Here is a 17422-nt window from a genome sequence, read left to right on the forward strand (position 1 = left end):
CACACAGCTGAATCTTCACCTCTTGAGCATCACAGTGAGATGGTGTTAACAACACAGACGGCTGTGTTTGATATCACAACTCCGGATCAAAAAGCAGCTACTGCTTAGTAAACCAAACCATGCGGCTTTGAAATAAGTACTTCAAGTTTTCTTTTTTGAGAAGGTTACTTAGTTAGAAAGAGATGGCACCTGACAAGAACAGTGAAGTAGCTATCACATATGTAGTGTCATGGTAAATAGTAAGGGAGAGGAAAATGCTGTTCAAGCAGAGGACTGTGCTTGCGATACGGGCTGGCTCGCAGCTTGTTTCTTCCGTGCGACAGCCACGCGCAAGGCCTGAAGAATCGTGTTCTCGTTGTTCATGATGTTGTAATTAGTCAGCTTCAGGAGCTTGTTGAAATCTTCTGCTTTCAGCGAGACCTCCCTCGTTGAGTATGGAGAGCAGAAACTGGAGATGTCAACCTTGCCCAGTTCCATTTCGGCAGCACTACGTGACATGCCTGTCAACGGAAAAAAGGAAGGTGTTTGTCTAGTCCCAGGGAATTACAGTACTCTGGCAGACAATGTCAAGAACAGAGAGACCACGGATGCAATTGCTGTGAAAGACAAGGGCAGTGCTATGATCTCTGAAAAATCTACTTCTGAACAAAGATTATTGGAATAAAAAAAAAAAAAAAAAGTCATTAAACATCATTCCATTGCAACCAGCACCTCCTACTGGCCAGCTCATGGCACATCATTTCATGTGGTCACAGGTGCTCAAGTCTTACCCTGCAGGTTCTTGAGTAGAATACATACTAAAGGTAAAAGGAATAAAGAGATATATAGGACAGGAGGAAGCAGAATATTAGTAGCCCTGGAAATTATCATAAAAACAAAGCCCAAAAGGACACAGTGACTGTATTAGTTTATGTACTATTTCTTTGATTTTCCAGCATATACAACCTTAGTCCAAATAAAAAGCACAGTGGCCCTCCATAGAACCATTCTATACTGTACACGTAATTCTCCCTTAGATCTGACTGTCATAAAAGTACGTAATCTGAAAAATATGCTTTGTTCTACACACTAAAGTAAGCTTTTGAGGATCACAAAAAGAAATTAGTTTTCATTCCTCTGTTTGAGGAACACATTTCTTCTTTCACTGAATTGCACCAAGACTCAAACCAAAATTATGCACAAGATTTCACCTGATTTTGCAAACAGTTTGTGTCATCCCATTTTGCAATGTATTTTCTAGTAGGAACAAGCAAACAAACAATGGGTTTTTCTACTGAGATGAGGAAAAAACACCCAGGGAGTGAGAAAGTTCATTGGGTCAATAAAATTAGCTGAGTGCTCTTAACTTACCAGGTGCTACGTATCTTTGGAAGGTGTCATTCACTAATGGAAAGTAAAGCAGCAGAGGAGCTCCTGGGGTGTCTGCCCCATCGAACATGTAGCACTCTTTCAGGTTCTTCTCATCGTCCTTCAGCCCAATGCTGGGAAACGGAATTCCCTGCTCCGAGAAGTATCTGCAAGCCTGCTCCAGGGGCTGGTCATGGCCCAACAGAAGCAGTGTAAGGAGAAAATACCCAAGACCATCAGGCTGCTGCCAAAGCCCAGTAATTCATGCCAAGTTGCACAAAACAGACTGATAGCACTGGACAGCCAGCAATGATGTGAGCGCCTGCAGCCCCAGGGGCTGTTTTTCTCTTGCCTGAGGAGCTATTTGGAAATAGTCTTACAGGAAAACAGCTAATATCAAGGTGGTAAACAGGGTTTAAATATGTAGCAATGCACATCTCTCAAATGGGTATACGATTTAGGAACAAAACAGATTAATTCAAAGCATGTTTTTCAGACCATCATTAATTAAAAGAGAACTAAGTCAGAAAAATGTAGATCTAAACAAAACTAAATTTTCAGGCAGTCCAAGACAGTAAGTTTCACAGTCACATTATCTATTTATATAGCAGTATAACTTGTGAGTTGACCTCAATAGACTTTAGCAGGGTTTTGAGACCAAGTTACTCATTTACTTTGAATTTTTGAAATAATATGAGATTTCAAGCTAGCATATTTTAGACCTTAAAATACAGCACTAAAAGCATTCATCAGAAAACTCATTTGTGATGACTTTGTTAAATTATCTAACAAAATACTGAAGTACCACTGCAGTTTGTTCGAATTAAATATTGCCAAAAGACTTAGGAAAGAAATGTAGTGCAAGTTATTACATATACTCTTTTTCAACTGCAGTACAGAGACAAATATATATCATGTGGCATCACAGTGTCAGAAAGAGCAGCATTAAAGTATCTTCCGCTTGCAAAAATGACAGAACCTTAACCAGTGAACTTTGTGTTTTCTGTCGTGCCCTTCAGGGACAGGTTTACAATTACAATTCTATATTCAGAAGTCTAAATCTGTCTTTATATGTGGTGAATACCACTTTCAAAATCTATATAACCATTTTAACCAGCTCATACCTCTGCAAACATAGTAAATGCATTTGATATCTTGCTTCAAGCCCACTATTTAAGGAGAAAAAATGCATTTATTAAAAGATAAAAATAAAGATTAAGAAATTCTTCACTCACTAGGTTGTTCTTGGACAGATACAAAATCACATATTAAAATAAAAAGACAAATAAAATCTTACATGTTTAGGGAAAATGCAGATTAAATTCAGCATCTGAATCACAGACAAAGGTTTCCCAGCGGTATTTGTGCTATTAAATTTTACATATAATTGTAATAGAAGTTGTAGCTCAACCATCATAACTTCACTGTGCTGCTCTGTTATTCATTGGTGAAGCACTTAGGGCTATAGCAAAAGTAGTTTGAGAAAAACAGAGATATTTTCCCCTCTGGGTATTTCCATTCTTCTTCTAAGGTTTGGAAACACTATATTACTAAATTCCACTAAGTACCACATTTTACAGACGCCTGTCTGAAAGCTGTGGAAAGCAAAGGAAAAGCCGTTGCTAAACAAGGACAGGTGTTTTTGAGACTTCTCACCAAGGTCTGTGATCCACCAGTGTAATTTAAGTGTATGATAACATCCACGTTCCGCTCTGGTCTCATAAGGGGTGGGCAGCTAGTTTCAAAGAAGAAAGCTGCATCCACCAACTCCAGGTGCTCCGAGTTGCCTCTCAGGTCATTAGGAGAGGTGTCTAGCAAGGTGTCTAAGGAGTAGAAGATTCAGAGCTATTAGCAAACTGCAGAAACGCATCTGTCAAGTTAGAAAACAAAAGGAAGGCGAGCTTCCCTCCCATCTAGGATGTTCCCTTTGCTTTAGGATAGCATGCAGCAATCCTAAAGCTCCCTTCAGCCTCTCCACTCATGTTTTTTTGGTGCTTCCAAACCCATGAACTGCACCAAAACGTAGGCAGGAGTTCCATATGTGCAGAGCCCCACCCCAGCAATTTTTATCCCAGTGAGGAGTTTCAGTACCAAATGATCCAAAAACTGAACAGTTGTGTTATTGGAAGCACAGGATGTGAGGAGTTACTTTGTTCTCCCTCCTCTCCTCTCAGTAAGCACTAACAACTAACCACAAAACCCACTCGGTTCTCTTCAGGATGTACAAACGCCCCTCACTGAATCCCAGCCTGTGCGTGCACCCTGATGACCACTGGGTACGTAGGCAGAAGTGCTGTCCTCACCTTTCCATTTTGTGAAATGCTCCTGCTGGATGTACTCGTTGTGCATCTGGAAGCCCCTCAGGAAGTTGTGGTACTTGGAGACGGCAGGGCGGTCTGTCAGGATATCTCGGAGAGCGGTGGAGAGGCCGCTCGTAGGAGTGAACATGCATGTAGCCATCTCATATGGCTTCTCAGGCAAGTCCGGTTGTTCCTCTAGAGATACACAGCATAAATGACATTGCAATTGAATTATAACCACAGTTAAGAGGAGGCTAGGTGCAGACAGGAGAAAGAGTCAACAACTCTTTGGTACTGACAGTAATCACATGTTCACAGCTCTCAGCATTGCATTATTTTTCCCTATAGTCTGCTGTGAATTCCAGTTAATGTCTTGACAAAAATATAAACTTACTTTTGTTTTCTAAACCCCACAGAATCACAAAGAATCACAAAATCATTAAGGTTGGAAAAGACCTATAAGATCATCAAGTCCAACCATCAACTCAACACCATCATGCCCACTAAACTATAACCTGAAGTGCCACGTCCACACGTTTTTGAACGCCTCCAGTGACGGTGACTCCACCACCTCCCTGGGCAGCCTGTTCCAATGCTTGACCACTCTCGCAGTAAAGAAATTTTTCCTAGTATCTAGTCTAAACCTCCCCTGGTGCAACTTGAGGCCATTTCCTTTTATTCTATCACTAGTGACTTGGGAGAAGAGACCAACACCCACCTCACCACAACCCCCTTTCGGGTAGTTTTAGAGAGTGATAAGGTCTCCCCTCAGCCTCCTCTTCTCCAGACTGAACAACCCAAGTTCCCTCAGCCGCTCCTCAAAAGAGGAGGTGCTCCAGACCCCTCACCAGCTTCATTGCCCTTCTTTGGATGTGCTCCAGCAACTCAAAAGGTGTATTTTTCTCATAAAACAACATGATTTCAGTATACATTAAAATAATTCACATTTCCAAGAAAATAAAAAGCAGGGTAAATATTTTTATTTATACATTTGAGGGGATTCCTGCTTTTAGATTCTGTGGAGGTTAAATATGAAATTCAAAACTTATTTTGAAAAGAATAGGAAAATTTGAACAGTTTATTTTTAAGCTAAATATTTTTACTTTTAAAAAAACAGCTTGTTCAATTGGGTTTGGGTGTGGCCAGCTGAATTCAACACAAATTATTTATATAAATCCAAACAAAAGAGTTTGGGGTTTTTTTCCAAAAATATAGTCCACAGAAATGTGACCCAAGTCTGTTTGGTATGAAATCACTGGTTTTGCTTGAATTTTAACATGAAAATGTTTGTGAGCATTTTCAAGGAATGGTCCTTCAGTATGGAGCCGCCTCTTTTAGCTGGTGTAATAGACCTCCGCTACATCGACTTCCTTTGACCTCTACTATATCTTTCAGTTCAGTTAGATTTTGAGGGAGGCATGCACTATGCAGGGCAAATAGATATTGGAAAGGAAACAGTCAAGCTTCTCTCCTGGCTAACAAAGAGTTGACATGAGGCTTTGACAGAAGTTCTTCTCTCCAAGCCTTTTAAACACAACACTTTAGGGACTACCTAATGTCCCCATCCCTATCTCCTTTCCATCAAGGTCTGTTTGATGGTGCATTTCCTTCTGATAGCAATCTCCTATTTAAGCAAAACACTGGCTATTCAGTAAAATCAAATCACTTGATTTTCCCGGTGCCTCTCATACCCCAAGGCTGAGAGTGCCAGGATGACAGAAAAACTCAAAAATGAGAAATGTGAGTGCAGTTACCCTACCAGAGAGGCCTGGAGAAGGGAGGCCATAAGTCAAAGGGCACTTGAGATTTACCTATTTCTGTCACTTTGTCTTGGGTCCACCTGTGCCAGAAGTCCTCTGAATTGTCAGCTGCGTGCCAGGCATCCAAGAGGTTTTTGGAGAAGATACTACTCCACATTCCTACGATGTGGGAGAGGTATAATAAGTAGTGCTGAGGTAAACACAAGGAAGTTCTTTTAAAAACTGACTTCTGTTCCTTCCACAGCTCTTTACAGCTCCTTCTCATATTTCTGTCCAATTTTTGCATAAATCCAGACATCTATCTCAGTGGTAAAGCTGACTCAGAAGGCAAACTTATTTCAGAAGAATTTCAAAGTGTTTTTCCTCCCACCATGTTTTACCTGAAACTTTTTTTTTTTTTTAGAAATTTTACATTGTCATTTTCCAATTTTCATTTCCTTTTTCCTCTGATAAAGAAATGTTTTCAGCCAGATCCTTCCCTGATTCCCCTCTTTCTTGCCCTTTTTATTTCTTCTCAACATTTCCTTCAGCTGCCACAGTCTCACAGATTTCCAACTTCCAAAATGTCTTGCAAGCTGCAGAAAATGGTGATGTTTCTAAAGCACTCAGGAAGGTACATAACAACTTAATTGTCATTTTAGTCTCATTTTATCTTAGTCCAAATGATAAAACCACCTTTGCTAGCAAGGGCAGCTGAATGAGTCTCAGGAGACATGCTGAATTTCAGCTGACTGGCCCAGTACCTCTGCTGCCACGTGTAGAACAACAGTGTTCTGGGGACTAGTTTCCAGAATCATTAGTGTTTGTATTAAAATCTTGTCACACCCCCAGGCTGGTGAGTCACCTTGCATGAAGCAGATCCGGGACTCAGGGAGCTTCTTCATCAGGCGACCCATGAAGAACTCGCTGCCAAAATCCTCTGCACGAATGAAGGCTCCGTACTTCAGGAAGCCCACCTCGTACGGCGTGAACTCCACCCATTCTGCCAACACACACCCCAACGTTAGCTCCACTACTAAAAGCAGTCAAGGCACCAGACGGAGAATAAACCTGTCAGGGCTCAGCCCTCGCGGGCAAGCTGGCTTAGCACGTGCCCTCAGCAAACCCTGCTGACAGCCACCGCTGAACCAGCTATGTTCCAACACTGTCTACAGGTTTGTGAAAGAACTATGTCAGGTCTAAGGGAAAATTTAAATTATTATTTCTTTTTACCTAGCAAGTGGGAATTTTTCTCATGAAAGTGGACCGGAACACAAATTGACTTCTGTTGCTTTTATTGCCTTAACCAACCATGAAAAAACATATATTAAGCAAACTTAAAGCTCTGGTGAATCGCTTTCCTTAAGAATTCATAGCGTTTCTGAGACAGTGTCACAGATCTGTTGTGTTATTAGTGTGAAGTTAATGTCTGAATATGCACACTTACATGCCAGGGGATCTTACAAAATACTGAACTGTTGCTGTCTGTCCTGTGGCTGCCCAGTTACTCTTTACATCTCTGAACAGGACTTCTCTGGGCTTGGAGTGAGGATTTAAAACAATTCATCATTATGTACAGTAGTCCCATGCTGTATCTCCCCCGAGTAAAATCATAATTCTTTTCCAGAATTGAAATATTACCTCTAAAATCTTTGGTGGCAAGTTTGTCCTTGACATTGAGGGCAAGGTAGATGGGCAGCGGGTTCTGCCCCTGATTCACTGCCCGACGTTGATCAGAAAGTCTGTGGTGGCATTTCTGGTTTTGGGAAAAAAAACAGTTAGCTGATAATCAGTTCCTTAAAGACATCAGCTTATAACGTCTGGTTATGGGATATGATTTTCCTGAATTTCCTCCTAAATTTACTTCCATGTGCTTGAAAACCAGAGAGCGAGAAAATCATGGGAACAGGAACAATTGTTAAGATAACCAGCCATGTACTACATTCAGTATACAAACAACAGTAATGAGTTGCTTCACATGCTATTCTAACTTTGCCTTGCTAAATCTAAGTGAAAAAATAGGGCAGATTTGGGTAATTCAGCTGTTATCACTCACATACTTCAGCTGTTAAAATTGAGTTCTTCAAGGCAGCTTGTTAATGACTCTTCTAATGATGATTTTTTTTTTTTTTAAACCATAGAGGAAAAAAACCCCACCAAATTTCCACAGAGGAAAAATCCTTGAGCTGTCCAATACTAACAACTTATCTTATATATGGAATGGAGAATTTGAGTGTACTTCAGACAAATTAAATTCTAGCAAATTTTGTTATGTAGCACTGAGGCCAGAAATACAATGTGACATATGATATAAAATGAGAGTGTTTCATTTTACCCGTTTCACCTAGACAAAATATAAACCATGTTTAAAGGATTTTGAAATAAAATAGCTTTTTCTCCAGCTATCATCAGCCTGCTAGTTTACATGGAAAGTTTTGCTTGTGCCATTACAACAAAATTAGGAATGGGAGGTCCTGAAAAATCAAATGCAAAGTAGCTGGAAAGCACCTGCAAAATCACAGTTTCTGTAACTAAGATGTCTCAGGACCTCTGGTTCTATGTACTTTCTCATCACTAAATCACAAAGTGCAGTAACTACATCTGGGGTACATCTGCAGTACACTCAAGGTATGACTGCAGCTTGTGTAAATATTGCAGCAGTGGAGACATAAAAGCGTGGGGCCATAAAAAACACCCAAGAGCCTCAAAAATTTCTTGGACAGCTACAATGTTAATTCGCATGCTGGTTACTTTAGAGCTAGTCTGAACATTTCTACGCTACCTTCAATCACGCTTTAGGCTCCAGTGTAGACACAGGCTATGTCTCCAAGTTATTAATGTAAATAAGTGGTGTTCTGCCTACATACCAAGTACTCTGTTATCAGCCAGGTGTCTCTTCCTAGGGTTTTACTTTCTCATAATGGTCATAAAGTCACCAACTTTATGAGAAGCAAGATGTATAGACATTACCCCATCATTTAACATGGATTCAATCATGAGCCCCCAGAGGTCAATAAAAGATGTTTTATGTCCTGCTTGGGTCCTTTGGCTCAGCTCTCTGTAATAATTTCTCAGACTTCTCAAGGAAAAAGCCCCCATCTTGCACTTGGCCGCTTGCTTCCGAGCTTCGATAATTATTTCTCCAAGATCCTTTCGTGACCAATTGGCATCTTCATACAGTTTTGTCATTGTCCTGCAGGCAGGAAATAGGATGGGAAACGGAAATGAAGAACATGCTTTTGAAACTCAAAGGATACACTTTACAGAGCTTTTGACACTTACTATTTTATCTTAGGTTACTCTCCTCTTTGAGCTTACTTTGAGCAGAAATGCAAGTCTAAAGGCAATCGGTCAAAAATCACTTGATCTGGGATCCAACACAAGCAGCTACACCAGCTGTCTACGCTGTTTCTGTCCACCAGTAAATAACCATAAAGGATCATTTTGCATAGGATTGAGGATGTTTGCACTCCCAATAAAGCCTCCGCTTTTGGTTAGGGATAAGTTACTTCAGTGACACCAAATACATGATGCACAATAGGCCTTTCATGGGTAACCCTGGCATTTATAGACCAGAGATGGAAGCAATAATTAAATAGACCCCTTTTGCCCTCCCCGAGATCTGAAACCCTAGACAAAGCATGGGTTTTGCTTAACACAGCAAGATCCAAACAACAGTATCAAAATGACTCCTCACCATGTTGTGCCAGACGAGCCACTGATGTATGAAACACAATCCAGAACACGCAACTTCTGAAGACCCAAAATGCTGCCATACATGGCAGTGAGTGCTCTTATGCCACAACCTGCTGTGGTCACAGCCACTATAGGCACCTGTTCAACACAAAAAAGGGCAGAAAGCGTAGGTGGAAAAGTGGCATTAAGGCACATCCGTGTCAAAAGGCGACAGACATGCAAAAGCAACGTCCAGGCACTAGTAAAATAAAATACATAGATAAGAGATAAAGCAACACTGTTCTGAGTTAGAAATAATACACGTTGCCGGAAATCCCTGCGGGGTATGCTAGAAGATCTTGGAACTTCAGGAAGGATTTTTAGGAACCATGGACCAAACTCATCGGTTGGAAGCTCCTTCAAAGGCTTTAGCTGAAAGCCAAGTGGAAATAGAGACTGTCATCCAGACAGTCTGTTGAGCTCTCCAGCTGAGATCACCCTGGCTGCAAACAGTGCCCTGGAGGAGGGGTTGCTGGCAGAGGTCTTCACTCCTCATCTGGATGGAGATGAGGAATCACTCCTATCCCTGGGCTTGAGGGAAAGGAGAGCGAAAATTCCCCCAGCAGTGCCTTTCCTGGTTACCTCATGCTCTTGCAGATCTTCCTCCAGATGCAGAACATCCTTCAATGCAGCAGCAACCACCTTCTTCCGATTTTGCAGGAAATACTGTTCGTCGGTGCACAGGTCGAACCCCAGGCGGGCATCCAGGTTTCTTGGCCTGAAACACAGACCCTGAGTCCTGAGACCAGGGCACAAATATTATTGTGTTATTATTCGCCGTGGTCAACTCCAGCTATGCTTGTGTGTGTTTACAGACCAATTTGTGGATACTAGAACGTAATAAATGAGAACGAGCAACACCACAGACAGGCTTCTGCTAATTGCTGTAGCTGCTAACAAGAATGCAAATGGGAAGGCAGAGCAAAACATGACATACTGCCCTGGTATGGTAACAAGGTTCCTACAACACACTTCTGGTTTTATTTGCTCATATAATTTATTTTTCAAGTTTCGGTAGTGCTTGCCACATGTGCCTGTAACTACATAACCGCTTGTCAACAGGCACTGCAGTTGATTAGGGAAACAGCTGCCATGCCTTGGTGTTATTTTGTTTGCAGAATACAGAAATATGATTCTTTGTGGAGCTGCTCTCTCCATCTGTGGGTGCAATAGCGCACACAGATTGAGATCTACTTACTGAGGTGCACTAACAGCTTGGAAACTTGGAGGAAAGGGGACCCATGATTTAATTCTCCATCACTGAAGAAGGAAAACCTGGCAAACAGAAGCCAGCAACCCAAAGATGAACACACCTTTGCTTACAACTGAGCCTGCATGGATCCCTGCTGATTTCAAATGAGCTTTGTGTAGGTGCAAATGTCTCCCAGTTAGAGGATCAGGTTTTGCTGGAGACTCACTTACCATTCATTTGCCTTTGTGTACAAGTCAATTGTCCTGTCCTGAAAATCGCAATACAAACAGTGTAAGCATGCTCAGGTCGTTAATCCTGTGCCTTCCTCCCCCACTCTGTCTGCGGGCTGAGTTTCACTACCTCTGCAGTCAGAGAAGTAGCTGCAGAATTTGGCCAACGATGGTCTGGGTTGTGAGACATACAACGAGCTCCAGTACAGTCTGGGTTGAATAGAACTGGGCCGTTCACCCCAGGCAGGTGGGCTTAGGGCCCCTCAGCTTTTCATAGCTGAACACCTAGTTTAAGCTTCATTTTCCGGGAAGGTCATTGAACATTGGGCATCTGAACCACAGCCATATGGATGTTCTCTGTTTTATCTTCTGCTTCAGGCTTTCCCTTTGCAAATATAAGTCTTAATTGTCATATCCGTTACAGCTAGCCCTCGTACTATGTCAATGAGCATATTAGATATGTCCTGAGGAAATTAATTTAAACTCAGAACAGGTTGAACGGCATGCTGGGAACCACATGCAGAACAAAAGAAAAAAAAATAATGTCTAGTTGCAGAGTGACTGTCATTCACACCTTACGCTGTAGCATACATCATGTCTGACAGGAACTGAATCACTGAACTGTAAGACTCTCATCACCCACCAAACTGAATGTGTGTTGGGCTGGTTTTTATTAAGAAAGGCTTGTTCTCACCTCTGCTATTGTTATTTTCTCTTGTATAGGAAGCGAATTCAGAGCTAGAGTCACAGACTGATTCATATCCCTTTCATTTTGACTCGATATAGACTGGAAAAAAAGGTAAAAAAATAAAAGACAGTTAACTTACACAAGAAGGGGGGAAAAATGAGTAAAAGCAGTCTCTCCTGCCTCACTTACATACATGCACTTACCAATTCCCTGCCTACATAGACCTGCACACACAGATCTTAGAGGTCCCCAAAGAAATACAGAGCAAAGACACGGTTAGCAGCGGTCACGTACCCTGCTGAGCCGCCTGCGCTGCGGTAGAGCCACGGTGAGTGCCGACTGATTGTACTTGATGTAGTGGAACCTGGCTGGGGAGGTCGGGCAGAGGCAGGAGCTCAGTGTATGTGTCTGGGTTCCTTCGTACGACCCGTCCACAGTTAAGGCAAACTTCCTCTCTGAAGCAAAAGAGTTTCAAACTTAAGCTCTTCAAGAAAATGTGGATAGTTTGTTTGCACAGTAATGTAATATATGTTTTTCTTAAGTAATGACTTCATTTTGATACCCGAATTATAGGATAAATGGACTCACTTATCTGAGCCTTTGGGTTTCAGCTTTTTTGCTCATGTACAGAACATGTCGTGTAGTTACCGTTGCTGTAGTACCACTGCATTTCCATATATACTGTGATTGCTGAGACTACCACTCTATTCATTAGATAATGATTCACAGCTGATAGAAGTTTTTGGAGAAAAAAATGCTGTCTCCTGAACATCTGAAATTTTCAAAGTACCTCAGCAATAAGACAGTATGTGGTACTAAAATATTATTCTGGTGTAATAATAAAGTACTTTGAAAATTTCAGACTTTTGGGAAAAAGTTTTTTTGTTTTTTTAGCAGAGCACAGTTCTCTTTGGAACCAGTAAAATCTCAGTCCCTCTGTCATGTTTCCCTTTACTTCAACCTGTATTATTTCTTCTGAAATAATTTCTAATACTTACAAAAATAATGTCTCCTGTTTTTTTGCCTTCATATAATAAGCCTCAGATATGTCTCTCCAAGTAATCGAAAAATGGTCTTTATATAGAACGGAATCAACCCAGGCTCAAGGCAAAATATACTCTGTAAATCCACATACTCAAAGGTGTGTAATCAGCTTTCAAAAGAATTATCCCACTCGAGCATTTCCAGCCACATCCAGCAAACTTCTTCACTGTGACATCTGAGCTCAGCTGGATCATCCACATGCTTAAGCAGTTTGCTGGACTGGGTCCATCAGGCCATGGCAGAGTGAGATGTTTTAAAAATTGAGTAGGAGATAGATAGACAGGTCCACAAGCATAGACTCAACATGGTAGTGATGTGCTGCTTAAATGTCTGTGGTAATACACTGTGTGTCTTGTGTTTCCCCTAGTGGCATGTTTTATATTGTTATGCTTAAAGAAATTTTAAGAAGTTAAATCGATGAAAGAAGCCCAGTCCTCATTCTGCCCGTTTCTTTGTCTCTGAACCCAGAAACAACAGGAGTTAGCTCCAGTTCAGGACTCAAACAAATTCAATTCCCTGTACAAATACTTTGAAAAATTATAAGCATCTGACGAGTTGTTATTGTAGAGGAAAGTATTTTGTGGGGAAAACAGACCACATGCTCATCAGACCACATTTTGTAATAATCTGTATATTTTTGACCAACTACAGCCCCCTCCACAGGCCACTGGCATCAGTGAGATTTTGTCCTTCATCTTAAATAACTTTAAACCACAGTGTTCAAGTGCAAAGCACCGAGCACTTTTGCCATAAAGTGGCATCCAGATTTGCACCGTAAGTCAGCAGAAGGCTCACCCGTGCTGTCCTTCCTCAGCCTCCCTCCGTTCACCTGCACCTCCAAACAGGAAACTTCGCGGGACTGTAAGAGGCAACCGGGGAAAGAGAAAAACGCGTTCGCTGTAAGCGGAGCTCTGCCTCGGCCAGTCCCCGGGGCATGTGTGGGGCATGGGCACTTGGTGAAGAGATGGTGCCAGGTCTAGGGAGGTGGCACTGGGCTTCCGCATCCCACAGAGAAGGGATCTGCTCGCCCCGGCCTGGAGAAGCCGCCCCACAAGGGCCTGGGGTAGGACCGGCCGCAGGGGAAGGCTCCCCGGGCAGGATGCTCAGCCCAGCCCTCCCTGGGCAGACGGAGGGATGTCACTGCTGTGTGACAGGGAAAGGGTTATGAAATAAAAATTACCACTAAAACTCCATTAGTAAGAATGTTTTCAGGAGGATCCGGACTAAAAGACAAAATGGAAAACAGTCAATTCAAAACCAGCACACACTTTTTCTGGTGTTTGTGTTGGTTTTTTTTTTTATAACTCTTCTTTAATAATAATTTGATTATCTTTCTTTAAAAGTCCATCTTTGGACAGACAGCATGGGCAAACAGCATCAGAAATTGTAGCTGGACATTCAATCCCGTTTGCTTCTCACAGGCTTGAGTCTGAACTTTAAACTATTCATGGAGATCTGTTGAGCAGAGTTGCTCTTCATTGCATTGGACAGGATAATTTTCTGACACACTGAAGCAAATTTACACAGGTATGGCACAATTACACTATTGCCCCATATTGTTCAGTTCAAACCTGGGGGATCAGAGCTAAAAAAGCTGGCGAATTCATCCAACATGCCGTAACAAAAAAGGAAAAAATATTATTTACCTTAAAAACCAACAGCAGTGCTAGGACTGATTTACATGCCCATCCTGCCAATTAACTGTACAGTCAGCACAGAAACACAGTAAAAATCTGTTTTAATTTATTCCCACAGCTAAAACAAATTCCAGGTATCATTTTCCACTTACGCACCTGCTCTCCATTGTGAATTCAACCTCCAGCTCCTCTTTTCCCTGCAAAAAAAACCGAAGGCAGTCACTGCAGGTTGGTCCTCCTGTGAAGAGAGATTACCCTACAGGAACCTGTGCTCTTCAGGGGTCTCTGTAAGCCGGTGACCCCCTTTTGTTGCTGCATGTGCAACGGATCTGATTTTTCTCACGTTGTTTCTGTTACAGTTCTAGTGTCACGTACTTCTAACATCATATCCATTATTTTAGCGGACTCCTAGTTTAGACCTTGCAGGACAAATGTCATACATACCGCAGGGCCTCTTGGGGGTTGCTCCCCCTTTCTGCAGTCATAGATTCCCCCCCGCACTCTTTCACAGGCCGCCTGCAATTCCTCGTTCCCTTCCCCTCCCTCTCACGCTCCCCACTGACCCTCAGCATGAGCGAGGATGGATTTTTCCAGTGCATCCGAATCATCCTGCCCCTCTCCAAACCCTCACCCACAGCCTGTGCAGATGGGCCTGGTGGCACATTAACATGGCAGCACACTTGGGCATATGAGGCCTGGGGTGTGCTGGAGGGTGTACTTTGGTTTGGCGGAGTCTGTACACATAGACTCATTGGGTGCTCAGACTTCATCTTTGTCTTTTATGATTCCCTCCCCCTGAGATTTCCTTCCTCCTTTGCAGGTTTTGGTGTGACTCCCATTATCTCGTTGACTTCCTAGTGTGAGCACTAAGGAAAATACAGCACGGAGAGCCAGCCTTTCCAAAACGGGTATCAAATCAAACCGCACTTGCTCAAGTTGAGTATCTCTAGGCCTAAACACGGCCCTTAAGACATCAGTGTGAAGGTGTCTCAGTTGTATGACATCAAGACCTGCAGAAAAACTCACTTTTTTAAATAGTTCAGCTATGCAAGCGTTATGTTCATTTTCCAAATAAGCCGAATGCCACACTGAGTGTGCAGTTTATGACTATAGATCACTATATATTTATAGTTTTTATATTAGAAGAACATAATGCGCTGCTCAGAACCACTAGCTCCAGCTGCAAACCTACTGGCATAAACTCTTGATATTTTGACATCAAGGACAGCAACCAGACAATCAAGTCCAATAATGTCGGACAACTCTGTCTATAGAAGCAGCACCCAAAATTTGCCATAATTATAGAAGCAACACTGGGCATCAACCCCTGAAAGAGATGGACATACTCAGGTGGCTAGATGGACAGTAAGAAAGGCTTGTATACGGGACACGTGAGAGGAAAGCGGAGATAACAACATTCTCACCTGACCGCATCCCCTTATCCTTGTCCTTGAATTTTATCCATACCTGTGGATTCAGCTGGAAACATAGCTGAATGTTTTCTCCAAGCTGGATTTTGGAGACATCAAAGAAAACAGTGAGAAGATGATCATCCTGAGTTATGTTGTCCTCATCACAAACTTTTAGCTCCAGAATGTTCTGGGATGGATTAAAAAAAAAAAAAAAAAAAGATTATGTAAGGCTTAACAAACATAACATGGTACAGATATTTCATTTTAGCTGAAGGAACTTGGGAAAGAAGTTCCAGAATGAAAAAATAGAAATTTTGCAGTTGCTCTCTACAGGCCCTATTGACTATGCAGGCAGATAGTCTTATCCAACCATCAAAAGCTGAATAACTACAGCAAGAGAGTGTGAATATCTTGTAAGGGAACTCAGAAAGACCCGTCTAATGCAAGGGCTATACTGTAGGTTTGATATCTGGTAAGAATACCTGTCGGGGGTAGCTGCGTTCCTACCTTAACCTGGCTCTGAATCGTGAAGTGGAAGGTTTCGTTCCACGTCGGGTTCTTGCTGTTCTGGACTGTTTTGGTGCGGAATTGCTGCACCGAAGCTGTTGGCAGGCTCAGACTCACGTAGCAATCGGACTGGGTTACTGTTGAAGAGAGGGAAGGCATGAAAGCCATGGACCAATGAAACATATCCGGTACCCCGTAAGGTGTTGCACTGTACGAATTTTTAAGCTCTGTACCCAGGACAGTATGCAGAACGCAGGCCGGGATGCTCGCTAGGGTACCACCAAGCCAGTGCTAGACAACCAGCTTACTTTACTCTTGTGAACGCCTGGCAGTTTGCTCTTCTTGGACCACGTTTCAGCTGCCTGTCGGGAACACGAAGCAGATAACATGAACATCTGTCACAGGGGCTGCCAAATGGACAGAGCCAAGCTCCGACGTACTGGGCTTCCACAGGTAGGGCCTTAATGTTTCTGGGGTAGCTCGGGCTGTAAGTTCCGTCTTGTCTACCACCTGGAGCATCCTTTCTTTGCTCTAGCACGTCTGGCTGCCAACGCAGTGGAAGCAGGAGCTCATTGCACTGAAGGTTCCCAGGAAGCCCCGTTGCTGTCACAAAAGATAGGTCTTCCCCCAAGGCATCTGATTTCAGTCTGCTTTCTTCCCGTTTTGAAAATTAAAAAAGGGACACCCCGCCCCCCAGTCCCAGAGGTCAACAAAAGAGCTTTTAAAGGAAAATAATTCAAGAAAAAGAATTTCAAAAAAAAAAAATTCAATTGCCTGTGGAGATAAATTGCATTTAATCCTCTGTGGAGTGGATTAAAATGAGCATATATAAGAAAATCATTGAAATGTTGAACAGTTTGATGGTATAACATTTGCTTTGAGAAGCAGCTGTCCTGAGGCAGAGTTTTTGCTAGTAAAGCTATATAAAAAATATTGCTTAATGTCACTATTTTCACCTCCATCTCTGTGCCTCAATCGGAGTGGAAAAGGTATTTGCAACACTTAATGTGCAGGTGAAAGCTTGTCTGTGCTTCCCAGCATAGAGCGAGCTGACGTTGCTTCTTTGCACAAGATTGCATTGCGTTGCTGTTTCAATTAGAGGCATGTTCAGGTCATAACGTTCACCTACGAATTTTAATGTTTCCAGATGTAGGGAGGGCAGCATTAGTGGTTTTATTTTCCTTTCTCAGCTGCAGAGGCCAGTTGTAAAACTTCGCTTCCCACCTGAGCTCCGTCATAGGTGAGGGATGGTCAGGGCCAAAGCTTCAGTATGAAACAGTGGCTAGCAGCAGATGCAGTGCTTACATCATCAACAACCACTTTCATTCTGAGGTCAGAATAATCTCCCTGAAAATATGTTTTGTCATCATTATTAGGAAATAAAAGGTAAATGTGAATCATGAGATTAACAAACCTGTGGACATCCCTGACTCAAAAGCCAGGGATGGTCACCCTACAGAACACAACCTCTTAGTTGGGGATGACAACTTGCACAAGTGCCAAAGATAGCATGGGAGAGTATTGCCCATAAATGCCGATCCCATCATCAGCATTATATTTCCTCTATTTGTAATGCCACCTACTCAAGCAT

General features: G+C 42.4%; 1 protein-coding gene across 1 annotated transcript in view; it reads right to left on the minus strand.

Annotated features, from left to right (window-relative positions):
* Positions 1–261: 261 nt before the first annotated feature.
* The window catches only part of LOC104620980 (cytosolic phospholipase A2 epsilon-like), a 24617-nt gene continuing 7456 nt past the window's right edge, over positions 262–17422 (minus strand). Inside the window, exons 3-20 of the mRNA XM_010287348.1 lie at positions 15832–15968; positions 15380–15511; positions 14069–14109; positions 13456–13498; positions 13071–13134; positions 11526–11686; positions 11238–11330; positions 10544–10581; positions 9704–9860; positions 9084–9220; positions 8357–8579; positions 7028–7142; positions 6252–6389; positions 5459–5566; positions 3651–3842; positions 3004–3170; positions 1351–1534; positions 262–500 (exon numbers count right to left, since the gene is read on the minus strand). Coding sequence (XP_010285650.1) covers positions 262–500; positions 1351–1534; positions 3004–3170; positions 3651–3842; positions 5459–5566; positions 6252–6389; positions 7028–7142; positions 8357–8579; positions 9084–9220; positions 9704–9860; positions 10544–10581; positions 11238–11330; positions 11526–11686; positions 13071–13134; positions 13456–13498; positions 14069–14109; positions 15380–15511; positions 15832–15968 — 2369 coding nt within the window. The remainder of the gene's footprint in view (positions 501–1350; positions 1535–3003; positions 3171–3650; positions 3843–5458; positions 5567–6251; positions 6390–7027; positions 7143–8356; positions 8580–9083; positions 9221–9703; positions 9861–10543; positions 10582–11237; positions 11331–11525; positions 11687–13070; positions 13135–13455; positions 13499–14068; positions 14110–15379; positions 15512–15831; positions 15969–17422) is intronic.

This window comes from Phaethon lepturus, unplaced genomic scaffold (assembly GCF_000687285.1).
Source record: "Phaethon lepturus isolate BGI_N335 unplaced genomic scaffold, ASM68728v1 scaffold14225, whole genome shotgun sequence".
Classification (NCBI taxonomy): Eukaryota; Metazoa; Chordata; class Aves; order Phaethontiformes; family Phaethontidae; genus Phaethon; species Phaethon lepturus.